At 39.5% G+C, this 21,761-nt stretch overlaps 1 protein-coding gene across 1 annotated transcript in view; it reads left to right on the top strand.

The window, feature by feature from the left end:
• Window positions 1-21,761, top strand: part of diaph2 (diaphanous-related formin 2) — a 420,870-nt gene that overhangs the window by 251,268 nt on the left and 147,841 nt on the right. The window contains 3 exon segments of the mRNA XM_039812941.1: window positions 10,472-10,573; window positions 13,286-13,525; window positions 20,574-20,703. Of these exon segments, the coding sequence (XP_039668875.1) occupies window positions 10,472-10,573; window positions 13,286-13,525; window positions 20,574-20,703 (472 nt within the window).

Genomic DNA, 21,761 nt, shown 5'->3' with positions numbered 1-21,761 from the left:
TAGCCTACATTAGTAACAGTTAATTTTGTTACGGTATGAACTTAATCCTAGGAAAAGGCAAAACATATATAAGACCTTTGTAACGAAATTCAAGACTTTGTATACCAAATGCAAGGCTTTATTAATAATAATATAAATAAATAATGTTTCTCCAAAGTTATTAATTAATTTCACAATTTCACCTTTCTACATCAAATCCGTTTACCTTTGCAAGCACCGTCCTCCCTTGGGGAAACCAACCAAACTAAACGGAATGAGAGAGGAATGAATAACACTTGCATGTGATGCTTTCGTATTACTATCAGTAGCCAATATCCCCGCTTGACATTAGAGGAAGGAACCCGACGGTGTGATTGGTCGAACTCTTCTTATTTAGTTTTTTTTTCCCAGCATGCTCGTGGCTGCTACGCTGTTTTAGCCATAGGTTTTAGCCACCTACTAGACTGAGACGGCTACTGCACGTCAACGAGTGAACTCAAAGCAGTCACCTGATTTTCACGTAGTTTAAAGTGACAAATCGTATCACCGTATTTAGATGTCAAAATGCGTATCTACTACGCAAAATGCGTACAGGTTGGTAGGTCTGCTCTCTGTATACTGCCACATATAGCAACAGCTATGCTAAGTTCTCTTTTACTACAGCCACAATATCATGACTCCAAAATGCATTTCTTTTCTCAAAAATCTGTTATTATTGCAGACTTTTTGTGGTGTGCGGTATGTCTGCCTTCCCTACCTAAATTAAATGTGCTGTTGTAGTATGAACACTCATTTAAATTACATTTGTTTCATTCATGTGGCTGTGTTTTATTTAATATAATTTCAAACTATGAATACAATACCACAGTGGCTGTCATCCAAATAAATTGGATTCTGCAGGGACAGTATCTGCCCAATTGGGCCTTGTATGTAAAATAAGCTCCATACAGTTCCGCCCTTCAGGAAATGCATACGTGGATATTCTTTCTCATTATTTTCAGATATACCTATATATTAAAAAATAATAATGTTCCCTTCTTTTAAAATGACTAATTACATAGTGTGTCCCAGAAAATCATAATACACACTGACTACGTTGTCTCACAGTAAACCCCAGCGCTGTCAGCTTTCGGCTTTGCAGTACTTCTCTTCACCTCGCCATGGCAACAACCTTTCCGCCAGGTCTCACAGGAGTCCTTCGTACTAGCCATGCTTGTTATTATTGTTTATCTCTCTTGTCAATCACCCAGATCACCACGATGCTCATTCATATGCATGGGACCCATCATTACACGTGGCAGCTCATTGGCTGCAGGGTCTGGCAGTGCCCATGCCAGCCTTTGTTCTCCGCTGTAACAACAGGTGATTGTAGCAGCCTGGCACATTGTCGGGCATCATTTGCATGGTGTAAAAATGCACATGTGGGGCAAGGTGATAAGTATGGCTTTGCATTGGGCCTGTTGGATTAGAGCTTAAGCAGGAGAAATTGGGTCCTCCTTGGGCTTAATTGTGGTTTATTTTGGCACACAGCACATAACTCTCTTCTGCATCAAATGCTAATTTAACAATGAAATGGTAAATACATTATGGTGATTTGGTGGGGCTGAAAAAATAAGAAGGAAAAGGAGGAGAAGTATTAGAATAAACAAAGTAAAGGCAGGGAAAAGAGAGGCAAGGCTTGGTGCAATATCAAATGTGCCTCAGAAATTGATGGCCAGGACCCAAGGTACTACATGTTCTTTGCACTTATCATCACCACACTGCTGATCTTTGGCTACAGGTCAGGTACTCTGTCCCCAGGTTGAATATTGATTAAAAGCTCACACGCACGCACGCACATACGGAGGCACACACACATACACACACCCACACACAGACAAGTTTATGCACAATACAGCACAACAGTTACATTTTGATTAGGTGGAGTCCATGCAGTGTCTCCTCAGGCACACTGGGTGCTGTATTTTCTTAACTGAGCAAAATTTGTTTTCTGTTTTCACTCTCCAATTTAGTGTCTTTGTTTCTGTGACAGATGGCACATCACTCACAGAGACACTCTCAGACAGCAGACTCCACAAACAAATTAATTTCTATTACTGCTTTGCATGCTAGCTCTCTTCTTATTTGATTGACAGCCTCATTATATACCAGCACTGTATTAGGATGACTGTATGAGACATTGTCAAAGAAGAATAATCCCAAATGAGAGATGATCTCAATGCAGTGCAGTGAAGTGCATCCCCTTTTTTCCACCTTGACAAGTTTGTTTTTTTAAGACAATGCTCTGCTTGTACCTTGTCTTCATGTATTAGGTTTTTATCAAAGTTTATGTTAATAAATTATAATATGTGCATTATGAGGCATACTCCCCTTGCAGTTAATATGTAAAAGCTAGATTCATCTCTAAGTCCTGGGGGCCCACAATAGATTCAGGTTAGAGTTGAATAAGCTTCAAACACTTTGTTTATCTCTTTCTGTTTTTTATTTGTTTCTTTCTTTTCTGTCTCTGTTACTCCTTTCTGTTCTTGGGCCCTATCTTGCACTCAGCGCAATTGCCTTTGTACACACTGACGCATGTATCATTCCTATTTTGCACCCGACGCACAGCAGACTTTTCCCTCCACAGACGTACGTCGGTAAATTAGGGAATGTATTTGCGCTCCAGGGGGCGGTTCAGCGAAAAGAGGAGGCGTGTTCCGGCGCAAACGTTATCTGGTGATATTTTGCAGTTGCAGAAAACAATTCCGCCACTGACCAGGAAAAACCTGGTCTAAAGTCAGTAGCGCGTTATTCAGATGCTATTTTAGGGGCGCATGCTTGGCCATAATGTAAGTGTGCACAACGCGCATACACTTCTCTCATCTACACGGACGCAATAGTTCCCATTTTTGCAAACCATACATAATTACAAAGAAAAATATTACTGAAAATGCACTTCAGGTGTTTGGTCCAGGAGGCACTTTACAGTACAGTCCTCAAAAAGTCGCAGCATTCTTTGTGGCTTGTTGTGTTTTACACATTTCCATGAATCATGGATGTGTTGATGACATAAATGAGGAAATATTAGAGGACTTAAGGAGACGTGATGTTGAGCTACGGCGAGATTGGACACTCCGGCGGAATCTGGTCCGGGAGTAATGCGCGATGCGCTCCTGGTGGAGCGGGTGGACGGAGATGGAGTGGGGGGAAGAGGAAGGGGCACAACAGGTGCAGGTGGTGTGTTTGGAGGCCCATGCTCCATGGCTGCAGCAATCCTCTCCAGACTTGAGGAGATGCGCCCGAGAGGGGCAGCAACATCGCCACCCGGTCAAGACGGGGCATTTATTACTTTGCCGCAACCTGGACAGCTCCCGCTGGCGTGCGCCAGGCAAATCCGCCGTCATAATAGCAATCTGCCATGGAACGAACCACGCGCCTTCGCTCTTAAAGGGAATGTGAGATGACGCTCTGATTGTTTATTTTCCGCTACGCTAAACCACACCACTAGCTACGCCTAGACCAACCCATTTGCATTTAGAGTTAAGATTTATCCACCAGTCAAATATCCAACAGCGCCAGAAAGATGCCCACCCACGCTCGTTTGCGTTTGATACTTGCGTTTCAGATCGTTAAAATAGGGCCCCTTGTCTCTTTCTTCACCAAATCTATCTCCCTGTTTATCTCTTTTATTTCTCTATGTGAACCCCTTATTTGCTGGGTTATTTTCCCTCTTAATCCTGCTTCACACCTTTCATGGCAAATGTAAGTGCTCAGGTGTGCACATTTAAAAAAAGAAAAACATATCCTCCACATTTCCTTCTAAAAGACACATTTAATGTCACAGTAAGTATGTCAGATTTTCCAGCCTCAACCCTTAAATTAATCCATCCCCCCTCTATCTCTCTCTCTCAACCTCTTTCCCTCCCTCTCACTGCGTTTGTGTCTTTCTCTCAAACTGCATTTCTCATTTAGTTTTAATGCGATTTTAGAATCTGTCACACTCAGTTTGTTGCCTGTCAGCCTGTCACTGTAGCTTTGCTCATATTGAGATTTGAGGTGTTTGTGCTGTTTGGCAGGGTTTAGATTCTGTAAGACTACAATGTCCTATATAACTGATGTCCATTGTTTAACATATTTACCTGTTAGACAAGATTTGCCATTTATTGTTTGTTTTCATCTGTAAGTTCTCCTCTAATGTTGAGGTTAAATGTTGAAGACGTCTGCTTATATTAATGAAATTTTTTTTTAAAGATAAAACCTGTATTGTTATTGTAAATGATTTACATATAATTTCATATTACACGTTTTTTTTTATTTTTTCATAAATTCAACATATTCAGACGAGAAACGTAAAATTAACTCCCATTATGTGTCAAAACTGTCCCCATTCTCGTAAAAAACAATAACTTGCTAGCCTTTGTTTCACATATTCAGTAGTTTCCAGTGCTGTGGTTGTAACCTTTTGTTTACGATGGATCCTGTCTACACACCCCAACCTATTGTGCAAAGTACTTTTTTTCTCTTTTGACTCTTAAGCTTAGTTTGAACAAAATCTTTTGAAATTCTACATAATGTCTTTTTTGGAACTGTCAAGTGTTGGTTTTGGAATTTAAGGTTCTTGTCTTGCTGTCTGTCTATTACTTTGTTATTGATTCAAACTGAAGTCTTTACTGATTTGCCATGAGCCTGATAGGGAGCCTGCTGTGGTGTCGCGGCACGGAGATGTTGATTCTCATCACAAAGCATGGGCAGAACACCACATGGTTCTCTGTCTTCCAAAATTGAGGAGGAAATCAATTAAAAGGAGAAAAATCACATTTGTCAAGCACATAGTAGACATGGCTGTTCTTTTGTCTTTATTGTAGACCTCCCATAGGCCTAGCAGAGAGGATCATCTTGTAGACTTCAGGTGATTCTCTCTCTTTTCTCCTTTATTTAACCCAGTTTAATAAGGACGTTATTGCTCTGAGAAAAGCTTTATCGATTGACATGTCTTAGACTATATCCAAAGCTTTCTTGTTTTTTTTCTTCATCATTTTGACATTACTGTTGGGAATATGCTTCTCTGTGCTCCAATTATATTTCACAAGGTAGGTGTTGTGGAGTAGGTGTGGTACATGTTACCCATCCTGCTCCACACAACAATATTACAATTCAACTTGGCTTAATGTACATTTTTGGAGCATTATAATTTGTGTGGAATAGTGCACACTTTTACTGACATTTGTTGTATTCTTAATATCAAAGCATTTTTAATTTGCACTACATTAGCACCTGCTGTTTTAACAGCATGCAGTGCTGTAAACTGTATGGTTAAGTGTGTGCCTAATACATGCCTAATACTCCCCTTTTAAACTGTATTAACTTGGCAATGGTTCACAGGTGCTTTGAAACTGCACTTGATTCACTGAAAGCTATTTGACAGCAGCAGAGATCAAAGAATGGAAGTGAGAGCCCTACAGATACTGTCATATTCTACAAATGTTTAGTGAACCGTAACCTGTATCTCATTACTTTTACACTCTCCTTTACCCTCACAAAGGCTTGCATTCCTCAAGTACACCTTTCACTGCCTGGGTAGCAGTAGTGGAATTATTTTACCAGTATTGACTATACTGTACAAAGATTAATTGATTCTGAACTGTCTATTGAGCATGTGGTTGATTGACAGCTGAATACACATTTTAATGATCCAACCCAGAATTTACAAAAGGCAGTTTTTGGGAGCTAGATAACGATATGCATAAAAATATACACTACTGGAGCTTTGAAAAGCTTTTTGAACTGTGACAGTCAGCAGAGGAAGAATACATGCAGAAATGAAGACCATAACTGTTGTTTGGTTGTAGGAGAGCAACTGCCGTGCACTGAACCTGGGAGCATTTTTAGGGGGGAAAAAATACCCTTAAAACGGAGCATGATACTGAAAAGATATCCATGCACATTTTACATTTTCAGTTTCTGTTGACACATTAAGTCATACTATTCTTGGGCACATTTTCTGTTGGTTGACATAAGGTACACACATTTTTGACTAAACCAAACCTGTGATGAAGTTGCTTGTTACTTGTACAATCAAATCAATTAATCACAGCTTTGTATTCGCAACAAAAGGTGTAAGGGCAGGGGCACTCTCATCAACAAATTTAACAACAAAAATTTGTATTTTCCAGCAAATGTGCCACATGCATTTACCAATTATTGTATATATTCACTTTTTTTCACCAATTCAGCCTACAATTTGTTTTTATTTTTGAAAAAAAGATACTGAGCAGAATTAACCAGGTTTTAACCTGAACAACCAAATGTTGCTGTTGCAGTTTGCTTTGTTGGTGGATGGTGTTTCTTGGCTCATGTGCTGATAAGTAGCGCCTTCATCTTTGCCCAAGGCGGTAAATGAATGTGTAGTGTTGCTAGCATACTTCCAGTAATCTCTCCTAGACTGCTGTGTGTGTCTGGTGGCGTGTGGTGAGGAGTCTGGCCCAGCATCATCACCCAGTCTCCCACATTGCCACACATATGGTGCTGCCTTTGTGTCAATTGTGCTCTATGGGGTCTCTCATAATTAACAAGATGACAGACACATGAAATGACAAGCGCAAGGTGGATTCGATTTTCCATTACCTACTCTTCTGTCTGTGTTTTTCAGATGCGTTTAATTGTAGCATTTTAAAATGTTTTAATTTCACCTCTCTCAAAACTTTCAATCAATTCCTAATGTAATTACAAAGGCAACTTTGGAAATGGCAAATCCAATGAATGACATTAGTTTTGTGTGTATGTATGTTTGTAGATGCCATCATGGTTTTCTGCATGCTAACAAATTACTGTAGAGTGTCAAAAGCACAGCTTTACTGAAAATAGAAACATACATTATTACAGCTGGAACATACCGCACGCGTAAAGGCCTTTTTACAGTTGCCGCAGCCAACCTGCCGTGCGCCAATGTGACGCCAAAATGACGTATATCTTGCTGGTGCGCCAGGATTTTAAGTGCCAGAGGTCGTGAACCACTCAATTTTTTTCAGCGGCGCCCGACAAAGCGGAAACAGGAAGCATGGACGAGTTTGAGGATAACTGGATGCCAGGACTCTCAGAGTGACTGCAAGTCTGTCTTGTAAACTTACTGGGTTAAGATGAGCTCTTTTATGGTGAATGAAAGGCTTGATCCGACGAAGAAAGGTCATTGAATCAAATCGAAACATTGACGTCAATGCTGCTGCCAGTTCCGCCATTGTTTACCTTTTTCTTCTTCTTCTTCTAGTCTGTAGAAATTGCAAAGTCGGTAGCCTTTCCTCAGTTGCGCCACCTCAGTCCAGGAGAAGACTGCAACTAGTGTTGCGACCACCACGCGCAAGTATAAACAGTTACGGCGCTCCCATGACGTCCCACTGGCGCGTGAGAGGTCGGCTACGGCGAGTATACCGCATGTTTAAGTGTCGTGTAGCGTAGATACGTGCATGATCGTGCGCCTGGCCATTCATACCGGACAGGTATTTCTACGCACCGGTCACGTCTCTCTCTCTCTCTCTCTCTCTCTCTTTTTTATTCCGGCTCCCATGTTAACAGGTTATAGCTTACACACTGCCTGCGTGACACACACGTCTGAAAACTCGCGCATACTAGAAATAGGACCGACGCCTATTTTTCACGCGACACGCAAGCATGTTGGAAGCGTTTCCAGGCAAATAGAATAGGAAAAGATGTTTATATATCATTTCGACATGAATACATTTAATAAATGACAGTTTGAAAGTCTCTAGGTTTTGACATAAATGCAGATATATATGTAATTTAAAAAATGAATAAATATCGATTTTCAAATATTGCACCTGTCAATACAGAACGAAATATTCGGTAGCCTTTTTTGCCGTCAATACTGCCGACGTGGTCTTTGCTGTAATCAAATCAGTATGTATTTATGTTTAACATCGTATTTCATTTTATCAATGGGAAACATACATGTGTACAGACAAGGCTAGCAGCAGCAGCGCCACGTCAGACACGTTTCTGGTGTGCAAAGACATAGAAAACACCACGCAGCCGCCATGCAACTGACACGCAACAGAAACGCAGCCAGTGTGCAGCCAGCCTTAGAAATGTGCTGAAATACATACAGCAGGCTCTGCCAAAGACACTTTTCCTTCATATCTACAGTATATTATGCTAAACCAGACTCAACTCAAATGGAAAGGCACTGTAAAAGACTTACTTTACAAGGGTGAAAACATTCAACTTATTGTTCATCTTTGCTCAGGAAGCAACGCCAGAGAATAACAACCTAATTAATCGGATTTGCCACAGTATTAGCAATGACTATTGTAATGGATGAATGGTTTGCTCCTGTGCTCATGACGTTCCACTCAGAACCAACGATACATTCTCAAGGAGAACTTTGTTACTAATCCAGCTACTGATGTCCCTTACAGTTCAAGAGAAACATTTTATATGCAATGCATTGCACTCTTATCCTGTAGACTGGCCCATCTTTGCTTGTTCACTTGGAGTTTTATTATAGTTATACTTACATATACCTTACTGTGAATAGGATCAATCTTTATATTTTTATGTAGTTGATACTACACATTTTAAAACTTAAAGGTTCAGTGTGTAGGATTTATTTGCATCTCACCGAATAAACTGAAACTTCTCCCGTGTGTCAAGCGTGTAGGAGAACTACGGTGGCTGACAGCAAAAACATTAATATCCCTCACTAGAGCCAGTGTCCGTTCTACGCTAGTGTAGAAACATGACGCTGCAAAATGGTGGACCCACTCCCTGTCTAGATATAAACGGCTCATTCTAAGGTAACATCAAAACTTTTCTTATTTTTTCACGTCATTATACACTAATGAAAACATAGTTATAAATATTACATTCCATTTCTGCCAATAGATCGCCCTAAATTCAACACACTAGACCTTTAACACTATATAAAAAGCAAATGATCAAGTCTGTTGAGGTTTTCAGAAACAGCTAAACATGCATTTCCTACATACCTGAACAAAAATAATAAAAAAACAATATTTTGCCTCTTTATGAAATAGTCATGACTTATATAAAACAGAATCATGAAGCGTTTCTTTACAAAAGGTCAGAGTGAATAATTAGCAATATTAGCTTTGTGCTGAATACAGTATATTCATTGCTCTCAACCAAAAGGAGACAAAAAAGGAAAATAATATACCCAGTCATCATTTAACTTCATCCATACAAATCCAATTACACAAATATGTTTTTTTTTTTTTGTCATCAACAATCCTTTCTGCCTCTGCTGATATGATCAAAAGCCTTCATTATCATGGCACCATTGCTTGCTGCAGACCCTAATTGGAGCTTCAGCTAAAGCAAGCAACATTTGATATAATGGCTCTCTCCCAAACAGGAATGCCAGGCCTGCATTATGGCTTACGTTTTATATTGCTGCATTCCCTGGGGGAAGGACAGAGATGTCATCATTAGTGGGCAGTAGACACTGGCCGTGGTGCTAGGGTCTATAGAGTGGTCAGCCAGGCCCATGGCCCAGCAGCAGTGTCTACTCTCTGTTTTTACTGTCTGGGCTCCCATCTGGCCACGTGACCCTGCGCCAGTCTGCTTCCACTGAATACATTTGGGGAACTAATGAGAAGGGAAGTTTTGTGAAGACCTGAAAAAGGGCACCTCTTCCTCTTCTTCTTCTCCCCGGAGAAAAGAGGAAAAAGTCACTGTGGCCAATTTTATTAACTTTGCTGACCTTCACACAAACAATTAACATTTACAGAAAACACAGCCCCTCCCATTATCTTTCTCATCTCCATCTTAATCTTCAACCTCACCAGCAGCTTTTTTGTTGTTGCTACTTCTGCAAATGGAAATTAACAGATAAGTAGCAAAATAATGGCATACCCGTTGAATGTACTTTTAAGACAATTGCAAGGTGATGTGGATTATTCAGTAAAAGGTCAGTTATCTGAAGGTCCCTGGCATGTTTGGTAATTGGCTAAGGGCCACCACTGTCACAGTAAAAAGCCAACTGTGAGCAGTGACCTGACCTTATCTACTTATCCTTCTACTAGACCATCAGCAAAACTCTATGACTGAAATCTGGTATAATAAAGATAGAAATATGGGATGAAAATGTTTTTCTCTGACAGTGTCAGAACCCAAAGCAAGTCTTCCATATTATCTGTATTCGTTTACAGATGTGTGACACACCTTACATGCAGGTACTTGTTCTTTTATGGTTCTAGAAAAGTCCATCCTACTTTAATGCTTGAACTCTTGCTGATATGAATAAACTGTATGTCTATAAAAAGTTATCTTTCAAACTGTTAGCTGATTGGGTAAGCTGAGGTGAATTTTATCCTGACATAGACAGAAAATGAGATTCTTATTAACAGCTCTCTCTCTCTCTCTGTCTGTCTCTCTCTCTCTTGCTCTCTCTCTCTCTTGCTCGGTCTCTCTTTCTGTTTATATATGTGTGTGTGTGTGTGTGTGTCTGTGTCTGTGTTTGTGTGTGCTCTCCCATTTCTAGAACCTGATAAAGAACCTGCCAGAGCAGAAAGAGCTGAATTCGCTAGCGGAACTAAAGGGTGAATATGAAGAGCTAGTGGAGTCAGAGCAGTTTGGCATTGTGGTAAGTATAATTTCCTGGTGACTATTGGATCCGTCCCAAGAGAATACACAGTATACACAATCATACTCCCGGGTCTGCTATAGTCAAACACTTGGAAGCATGCACAGTTGAGAAATTAATTTTTTTTCCTTACTGCTCACTCTCTCTGTATCTCTATACCTTACACAGAGTCACACTGCACTTTAACACTTTTGTCTGTCTTCCTTCATCATTGTTTCATACACTATTTTTTGCGGGTGTCTGCTGGATTTGGACAGGGGTTTAGCAAGGGAAAGGAAAGGAAATTAAGAAATGTATAATTTAGAGGGATACATCCCCGAGAGTTGCAGCAGTGTTAAATGAAAACATCTAACATATAAAGGGCATATTTAATAAATAGTTAAACTTTTTTAACTTCAACTTTTAAATGACAGAGGCTGTTTAAAAAAAAAAAAAGCACTTTTGACTCTTGCTCAGAACATGTCAATCGTCTTTGATTAGGATCCAGTAACAAGAACTCAGTGAATGCCATATTTTTCCACCAACTGTCAATGTTTTCTCATAATAAAATCACACCCTAAGGCTAAGAATCATGTCTGTAATAACGTTCTTTGAAAAACATGCCACTGCAGTCAACCCAGCTCTGTGATGCATCCCAATCATCTAATCAATTTACAATGACCAGCCAAAGTTTTATCTTTTGCAGCAAAAGGAAAAATGATACTGCGGGCAACATATTTTAAACTTTGAGTGTACCCTTCACATTTTTTTTCAGTCGTCAAAAGAACTACCTATTCACTGGACAAATATTAGTGATTAGCATGTAGTTGCAGCTGGAATTTAACCAGGTAAACATGTAAGGTCCAATCTGTTATTTGACCTTATCTATTGACAACATTGAGGTTTTTAAAATAAAATAATGAAAAAATAAAATAAATTTGTGTGTTCTTCTCTCAAATTTTTTTTTATCCAGCAACCTGTTTTTCACACATTCTCAGACTCCAATCTTGGGGGGATGTCAGCTATGCGCTGCAACTTGACCTACCTGGCATTCCACCTATATAGAGGGTGACTGAAAAGGCCGAGTTGTATTGTAAATCAGTTGTATAGGAAGGGAGGTAAACCATCAAGCCGTTGACGCTGACCTTTTCACTTAGTTACAGCTGTAATTACTTTTTAATTAACTTCTCTTGCCATCCATTTTCCAAGTGAATACAAAGCACTTACTTACACAACTGTAAAACGTAGTGCTAGCTTTGAACTTTGCTTTACAACAAGATCATAGAGGTACATTACACATTTAAAAAAAAGAAATGTTCAATTAGACCCAAGGGTCGCAGATGTGCTACATCTCCCTAGCTTTTTTCTTCACTCGTTGAAGTTTTGTTTTGCCTATGTCTTTTAGGAGATTTAATGAAGCAGGGGGGTGGCAGTCTCCCTCGTGGTCTCACCAATTGTGTGATCATATAGCTCCCCGCTGATGAAGTAGCTCCTCAATGCTAAGCTATTTAGTTCCCCTGGGAAATAAGCCATGTTCAAGCTTTACTCTGCCAGAGCTGTCACCAACGTGCTCACTTTCATTGTGATTTCTCCTTATTCTACACAAATCAATTCAAGTGAGGGAGACGGTAGGAGTGTGTGTGTGCGTGTGTGTGTGTGTGCGTGTGCGTGTGCGTGTGCGTGTGCGTACATGCAGGAAGTGAGGTGGGGGGGTGGTTGTTTGACAGACAACTTGCCCATACACATGAATAAATTGAAGCAGTAATGAAACATTATGGGCTGGATCTGAAGGTTGCCTTGAAGCACCAGATTATGCAGCAATCTGTAAAATTTGTCTGTGCTTGCTGCTTTGCCACATATATTACAGCCAAACCCCTATTTGTTTTAATTCCCTCACATTTTCATAACTATTTTTTCTCTCATTTTTTTCTGGCTCCAGTGATTTCACTCCCAAGCCCACAAGTATTGATTGAGGCTGTTATATTATTTATGACAAATCTGTTAAGATTCCTTTATCCATATGAAAGTCTGGAGGGAGGCAGGAAAGAGGTTAATCCCATTTGCTAAAGAGGGCAGTTGATGTTCAGTTCATTAAAACTAGTCACAGCAGAAATTACACTGGAGATTCAACATGACAGTGATGGTCATGAGGTGGTGGTACTTCATAGGATTTCTTTTCTTTTCTTTTTTTTTTAATCATGTTATGAAAAGCTATTGTAGGAACTCACATTCTAAATTAGTTTCCAAATAACTGAGAGGGATTGTGAAGAGCAGAATACAGTCTTGAGAACCATAATATTCACATTTACAAAGCATTTTGTGCCTTTATACAGATACATTTTTTTTTTATAGATATATGTGTGTTATTTTTTTGTCAAGTGCAATTTGCCTGTCAATTGAGACGCAACTTGTAGTGTTATCAAGTGTTGCTCTTTACTTAATACATACACTTTTAAGGGTGGATCCTAGAAATAATGGGCTGATATAGTACTGAAAGTGTGATGGCACACTGCACTTGTTTCACTAAAGTTTCAGTTGTGTCAGTTTTACATGGGGAAATAGATTGTGTGTATGGAATTTGTGTATGGAAGGCAGAATATTGGCCTTTCAATAAGCTGAACATGTGCTCTCAGAAACTTGAACACTAAACAAATGTTATTAGGCCTGATTTATATACAATACAAACTACTCCTACATTGTTTCTTTTATTTTTTTTGTCATTCAAACCTTCAGATGAGTTCAGTAAAACTCCTACGACCACGTCTGAACGGCATTCTCTTCAAGCTGACGTTTGAGGAGCAGGTGAATAACATCCGGCCAGACATCATGAATGTGACATTTGCCTGTGAGGAGGTGAAGAAAAGCGAAAGTTTAAGCAAACTTCTGGAGTTGGTATTGCTCGTTGGCAATTACATGAATGCCGGCTCAAGGAATGCCCAGACGTTTGGTTTCAACATCAGCTTCCTCTGCAAGGTAACACACCACCATTGCACAACACACAGATGAAAACCTTGTCGAAAAATGAAAATGTCATATACATGAAATTGACATTAATGTATAAGGTGAAAGGCGGAAATTATTGTCACTGCTTCCAAATATACCTGTAAGGTAAATTGTACATAGCGCCCATATTATGCTCATTTTCAGGATCATAATTGTATTTTGAGGTTGTACCAGAATAGGTTTGCATGGTTTAATTTTCAAAAAACACCATATTTTTGTTGTACTGCACATTACTGCAGCTCCTCTTTTCACCCTGTGTGTTCAGGTCTCTGTTATAGCTACAGAGATCTTACTTATGTATCATCTTTGTTGGCATGCGCACATGCGCGGTAGCTAGGTAAGGATCATATCAGCTAGCAAGTGGTTTCCAAAGACAGTAAAAGAAAGGCTGTTTTTCCAACTTCGGTCAGTTACAAGGCAGGATTAGCTGGGAGACTTCTTCGAAATGAGGGCGCACTTCCAACTTTGCGTGGAATACCTGCAGAACAGGGACATGTGTGTTGTAGCAGTGTTTCGCCATTGAGAACGAGGTAGCATGCTAGCGCTAGCATGCTAGCGGTTCGCCACCTTGTCTACTGACGTAGAAAGCCGTGCAGATTTTGACCACCTCACCGGAGACTGAAGGCAGAAGACATTCAGAAACCTGTATCTCACTCAAAACAGCATTTTTCATAATATGGGCACTTAAATAATATTTGTCCAAAGCGACATACAATTGAGGTTCAAACCAAGCCACAGTAGATCACAGAGAAGCCTCTGAGAATAAGTGTTGCAACACTCTCTTCTATGTTCTAGTGTTGCTCAAAATACCACGTGCATATGCACGTTAGTGCATGTGATATTTGAGCTCTGCACAAAAATACTGGCGCATGTTAAGGGCCGCCAACTCTCACGGATTGACCGTGAGACTCACGTTATTGACACTTTTTACATGCTCTCACCCCACACATCCATTTTCTCATGCATTGAAAAACTAATTCATAACTGCTAACGTCCCGGGAATGAAAAGAGGATACTGACAGCACACAGACAGACAGCAGCACTGTAAAACACTGTGTTTATTGAGGTCTCTTTGAGCATGCCTCAAAGTACTTTAAAGACACTAGCTCTTCTAAAAATCTACAGTACCTATCAAATGAAAAATGTTTCAATACAACAAATATCAGAACGACGATGAGGTGTGGAGCACATGGAACTTGAGCCAGAAAAAGGCAGCATCTGTGTCCACTGCCAGGAAAAATCACAGCATGCTAAGGTGTGAAACAGAGGACTGGCAGCCATGCACACACAGCTTACTAAGCACAGCCAAGCTCTTGTAGCAGACCCATTTGGCCACGCACACACACGCACACACACACATGCACACACACACACACACACACACTAAAACTTACATCTGGCGGAGATGAAAGAGTTCTTAAAGTGATGGTTCGGAGTAATGTCACCCTAGGGTCCTTTGCACCATGACCTCGAGCCAAATACCCCCCCAGAAGCTTTTTTCACCTGGGTCTAACATTGGGAGCGTTAGCGTAGAGTAGCGTTATCAGCTGAATAGCTTAGCGCAGGGGCTAATGGACCCACGTTTGTATCTCGTAAATGACCCCACTAATAATGCCCGAAATGATACCAAACGTCTACACTAGTACATGTAGGTTATGTACTCATAAAACGATGGATTGGAAAGTTTGTAAGTACACCAGTTATTAGTGCTTACACAGCTTAGTGATCAACCTGTGGGGATAAACAACCAAAATAAGTTGCAAATCCACCTTTAAAGGAACACGCCGACTTATTGGGAATTCAGCTTATTCACCATAACCCCCAGAGTAAGACAAGTCGATACATACCCTTCTCATCTCCGTGCGTGCTGTAATGCTGTCTGACGGCTCCAGCATTAGCTTAGCCCAGCACAGATCCTGCAGGTAACTGATTCCAACTAGCCTACTGCTCCGAACTGACAAAGTGACAAAATAATGCCAACATGTTCCTGTTTACATGTTGGATTTAGTGCATAAGTACAAAAACAACGTCACATGAGACACAGCCATCTTCTATCAGTAAACAATCCGGGAACTATACTCTCAGACAGGCTTGCTGCGAGCATATCACTTCGCCCAAGTACTATATTCTTCCGCCTGAGAATCTAGTTCCCGGTTTGTTTACTATTAGAAGATGGCTGTGTCTCATGTTACGTTGTTTTTTGTACATGCTGTGACTCTACAAATGTAAATAGGAACATGTTGGCGTTATTTTGTCACTTATTCGGAGCAGTAGGATTACTGGAACCATTCCCCTGCCTGTTCTGTGATGGGCTGATGCCGCTGGAGCCGTCAGACAGCGTTACAGCACGCACGGAGATGAGAAGGGTATGTATCGACTTGTCTAACTCTGGGTGTTACAGTGAATAAGCTAAATTCCCAATAAGTCGGTGTGTTCCTTTAAGGCAGCCTGTGTGAGATTGTATATCACTTTTCTTTTTCGTGTCTCAAACTCTATGCTGCTCTGTAGCAGTGCTACAACTGTTATGAGTAGAGAAAAAAAGAATCGATCATGTCACGTGAAAATGCTCAACATGGGATTTTTTTCATATGGGAGACCTCAGTGTGAATGCCAAAAGCAACCACCTCACACACATGTTTAAAGCCATCAATCTTGCTGGTGTGAAAAGGGCTTTAGTATGGTGAATCCACTGTGCTTCCGTATTCCTGCAAGCTGACTGAATCAGTGTGGAGTGTCAGTGTAGAGCCTGGTAATGCCTCAGGGGGCTGATTGGGCCATTATAGATGGACAAGAAAAAAAGTCTGCTTTCACACTTTAGTCAATCAAGTAAATGGCCCCTTGGGTGGCAGGTCTAGGGTACCTAATGGGCTCATCAGGGAGGAGAAGGTTGACAATGGGAATGAGTAGCAAGAGGAAGGGCATAGGCTGACCCACCTTCAACCCTTCTCTACAGCCTCGTGTCCTGTCAAGGACATCCAAATCTCCTGGGAGCCAGCCTGGTCACATATATTTTGCAAGCTGAACGTCTTTGGAAATGGGGATTTCATATCACTATAGTTTAGTGTTGAAAACGGGAGAAAATGTCATGATGGGAAAGTTCAAGCAAAATTCAAAGAATACCTGCATTGTAAGAAAACTCTTAAAATGCATAACGATACACATGGTAATTATGAATATAGAAGAGACTGTTTCCATAATGAAACATATTGGGTGAATGGATAAAAACCATCTGCTGAATGACTCAAAAATAAAGAGATATTGTTTCTCTTGGGTTTTATCCCCATCTCACTGAGGGAAAAAAAAAAAAACACTTTCACAGGATCTGCTTAAATAATTAAAGACCACATGGCAATGATTTGTGCTCATTTTAAGTTGAACAGAACAGGCTACCTATTAGACACTTGACTTGGTTAACAGGGAGTCATCTACCCAACATCAGTGTGACCTTGTGTCCTGCTTTCAAAAATTTGTATTATTCACAGCTGAACTTACTGTTACTATTACCAGTGTTATTATAAAATTCATGGCCACAGCACGTGAATATAAATCACATGTTCCTTGTATTCACATAACTCATTCTCAGCAGTGACCTTTACAGTACATACAATACTATATGCACTTTTTGCTCAATGGTGTTTTAAGCCAACTTCAAGGCAGCGCTGCAACCGTTGACTTCAAGGCACCTAACCTTAACCCTAACCCTAAAAGTTTTATTCTCCTGCTGTTCGTCCTGTCCAGTGGTTCTTTTAACCTGCTTTTAATATCAGATTTTCTTTTAAACAGCTTTTATATAACCAAACCTGGTTTTTTAAGGAGGTTTTAAAGTGTTTTATTCACACCAGTGGTCCCCCTGTGCCCGTGCCCCTCGCAACGCCCATCCCAGGCGTTGCATTTTAACCCTAACCTAACCCTAACCATTGCCTATTCCTAGTGCCTTCCAGGCAGCGCTGCCTGGAAGACGACGTTGGGGGCTTAAAACACCAATCATCGCACCTTTTCTTCCTCTAATAGAGTATAATATGTAACTATATGAGCAAGTATCCAACTTGTTTGCTGCAGCTCCATCTGCTGAAGTTAAATTGAGCAATTGAGGGGCAACAATCCTTCTGTTAGTCTGAGGATTCCATATTCCCATCGCCACTTCCTCTGTTATTAGTTAATTATTATTTTCGATGTGGATAGTTAAGTGGAAGTGTGTTTGCTTGTAATATACCTCTCCACTGTCAACTCTGAATAAATTTGGAATGTATCGTACTAACTAGTGAGCGATTTAAAATAATGCTACCTCAAGGCAATTTATGTTATGAAAGATTGAATGGTATCACTATTCAGAATGTGCTTTCATCAACACAGTAATAAAGCAGCATTTCCCCCCTCTATTTCAAATGAACAGATTACAGTTTGAACAGTTTGAAGGAGTAGCATTTATATACACTCCAGCGCCACTATTAAAACATAATGATCTTAGACACATTGTAAGGAGCTTGTGTAATAAAATATCAGCTATATAAAGGCATTTTATATGGGTAGTGTTTAAAAAAAAAAGATCTAGGTAAAACGTCAGCTAGCCTAAGCTACTGCCTGAGCAATGCTTAGGAGCTCTGATAGACAAAAAGCCTTTTAGAACAAACTTGAAGTGGCCAGGGCAAGGGATGGACTAGGATTAAAAATGACCCTGGACGTTGACATAGACCAGCTCACTACAACCTGTGCACAGATACTCCACAGCCCCTGGCATAGTTCTCACGATATCGTAAGGCTACATTGACTGAAATTGAACTGAAAAAAAAAAGTGTGAAAAAAACATCAGCACCTTGAGTTTTATGTAGGATTCCCTCTGCCCTTACAGAGGCCCTTAGCAGAATGTGTTAACAACAACAGCTCTTTTTATCTCAACATACTATATTTAAAAATACAGTCAATTTCCTACTGCTTTATGAACTAGTCTCCTTGTAACATTTTCTAATGTTTCACCTGAATGTGTAATGCCCATCTCACGTGTCTCAAATACATGTATATTAAATATGACATAACATGGCATTATGTTTTTGTTACACATTCCAGTGTTTCCAAACTGTAGCAGTTAGAATATTGTCTTTTTTGTTAACAGTGATACAGTATTGGACAGGTCAATTTCAGACTTTTAAGACTCACACTTTAAGGAAATGGCCCTATTGTTTTGATAATGTTTAAAACCATGAAACTCTTCATGTTTCAATGTTCCAATATAACACATTTGTGATTAAACAGTGGTATACTTATGGTCAATCTTTTATTTAGTTTTGACTCTTTTTTTGTCCACACACACATCCATATGTTTTTTCTGCTAGAAGGTGAAGACCGATCAGGGAATGCTTCCAGTAATACATGTACATGGTGCAGGGTAAAAAGGAGAGAAAATGTAGTATGTTGCTGATCAGGCACCTGAGTCCCATACAATACTAAAAAATAAAACAAAGGCATAAACTACAGTGTTTGTGCTTCACATTGTGTTTTAAAGGTTCATCAGATTAAAAACAACAACCAGTAAAATTTGGTCCCAGACTGTCTTCAAAATAAGCACCAATTATGCTGTAATATTTCGTTAGAGTTGTACATATTACAAGTATAGTTTTGGGTAGAGCAGTTAAAGGGAGTCTGTTTATGAATTAGTGAATATGCATGCTCTGTGGACTTGGTCCAGTCTTATTATGACAATGATATTCATCTCACAATGCACAATATGTGTCATAAGGTAATTTTTAATGACTGCCTTATTACCTGAAACCACATGGTTTCTCCACTCACATCCATTGCACTCAGTAAAACCTCGCAGTGCACCCATTCTCCTCTCCTGTGTGTGCAATTAGTTCAGACTAAAGAAAGAAAATAAAAACTCAAAAGATCAATAACTCAAAATCATTAACACATTGTATCAGTGAGACTATGGACAACATGCAACAATCTAGAGATATACGTTACCTCATTATTTAGAATTATTATTTCAGTACATTTACTGTTTCTTAACATCCTACATATCCTTGAATTATTGTTTCCCTTTCCCAGTTTACCCTCTCTTTACAGTATTACATATTACTAATATTAGTTAGCAAATAAAATCTGCATACCAGAGATGCGCCTTTTTGCCTGGTAATGACAGTTTGAGGTTCAACAATCAACAAATTTAAATTTAAAATCCATGAAATTAAATTGTGATTACTCAACGTGAACAAATGATTGATCCTCATCTAATGAAAGTACTGTATGTGTGTTTTTGTGTTGATATGCCTCTGGCTGCCTGTAATTGTTTCAATTCACTATTGCCTAGATGTGTGCACTTCTGTGTGTGTTTGTGTGGGAGTGCGTGCGTGCGTGCGTGCATGCATGTACACACATGTATTTGCATGTGCACATGTGTGGGCTTGTCCAACTGCAGGCTGTTTACAGCATGGATATTATCAGTATGAGTACACAGAGGTGGGTTGTGCTAATTAGTTTTCCCAGCATGCCATTCGAACAGCATGGCAATCACGGTGGGGAATGAATATGGAACAAGTTTCCTATGCACTGATGTGGAGACTCCGGCTTCTGTGTATGAGCACACACACATACTTGGCAAAAATAGTACAGTACTTTCATTAAAACTTTCCTGTGACAATGTTTTATTCTCATGGGTGCACTTTAATTTTGTGTGCATGTAGTGTACATTGTGTGTGTGCTTTTTTTTTATTGGCCGTTTGTAATTATATGCAAAAGTATGTTAGCTCTCATAATGCATTTGTATTGTATCTCCTTCTAATGTACTGTGCCGGAGATTGACAGAGCAGTTAACTGGAGCCTTTTACATGCAGTTCCTTATTATCTTGGTGGCCATGTGCTGTACCCCTAAGAGGGCATAAACTTGTACTTGCTTCTTGGAACGATGGTTGTTGCCATGCTGTGTGATAAATGTGTGTAGTACATTTGACAAGTAAATGAGTATAAAAATCTATGTTGATACATTTTCTTTTTTATAATTCTTTTCTCGTTTTCTTTTTAGCTCCGAGACACTAAATCCATCAGTCAGAATACAACACTTCTCAATTTCCTCGCTGAAAAGTGTGAAGAGACTCACCAGGAGATTTTGAGGTTTCCAGATGAACTGGAACACGTCGAGAGTGCCAGCAAAGGTACGTTTCTATGTCTTTATGTATTAAGACCATCACATATCATCGTTCCCACAGGTACATTATAAAAGTACTGTGGGCGATGCAACTACCAAAATATATAAATTAATGCATTGCAGTATATTCATTTATTTATATTAGTTCCTTTTTAACACGTTTCCACCCTTTACTTATCTGTTTCAATCCTTGACGACAGCTAGCACTCTCTCTTTGTGACAGAAATAGAGTTGTTTGTTTGACCACACTGTCATTCAGCCTGTCAATAAACTAATTCCACTCTAATTCTATTCTAAAGCATTTGGTGGAATCCCTGCAGGCTTATTTACTTTGTTAGTCTCGTAATTGGTTATTTAATCTAATTCAACTAATTATGCACTTGACTGAGGATGCCAGCCATTGTAAGTGGACTGAAGTCTTCATGCGCTGTATATTTAGATGTCTGTATTCACACATTTTGAATTATATCAACTTTGTCATTTCATGGAAATTAATTATTCCAAAATATGCCAGTTAATTGACTGAGGACTCAGTAACTATTTAAAAGAAGAATTCACTCTCAAAATGATCATTTGTAACCCCATCTGACCTTGAAAGAAAATGTGTTTTTCTCGCTCACCTCCATTGTGAACGAAGAATCCAAAAATGGAAAAAAAGTATTGATGAATTGCTTCATTTTTTTGATTTTTTGTTCATTGTTGAGGCATTTTTTTTATTTTACCATTAAGACATGTTTTTTTTCCCACACATCATATTTTATTTATTGTTTTATTCCATATATTTTACAGTGTCCTTAGCATGTTGAAATGAAAATCTCTGCTGACAATTGACATTGGATTTACTTTAAGGCACAAAGGAACCATGTGCTGGCCCAATGACTTTGAAAAGATTTTACTGCCTGTAGAAACAGTAGAACATCTTTGAATTATTTACCACTATCTTCAGATCCTTTACAAGCTTTTAGTCTCCTATCAGGTAAACTGGCTAAAGACAATTCAACAAAGCTTCCTTTTCTGCTTAACACTGTATACTTAAAAACTGCGTGACTGACTTGAATTACTCAA

The sequence above is a fragment of the Perca fluviatilis genome, chromosome 10, assembly GCF_010015445.1.
Source record: "Perca fluviatilis chromosome 10, GENO_Pfluv_1.0, whole genome shotgun sequence".
In the NCBI taxonomy this organism is placed as follows: Eukaryota; Metazoa; Chordata; class Actinopteri; order Perciformes; family Percidae; genus Perca; species Perca fluviatilis.
This window is presented reverse-complemented; position numbering and strand designations above follow the sequence as displayed.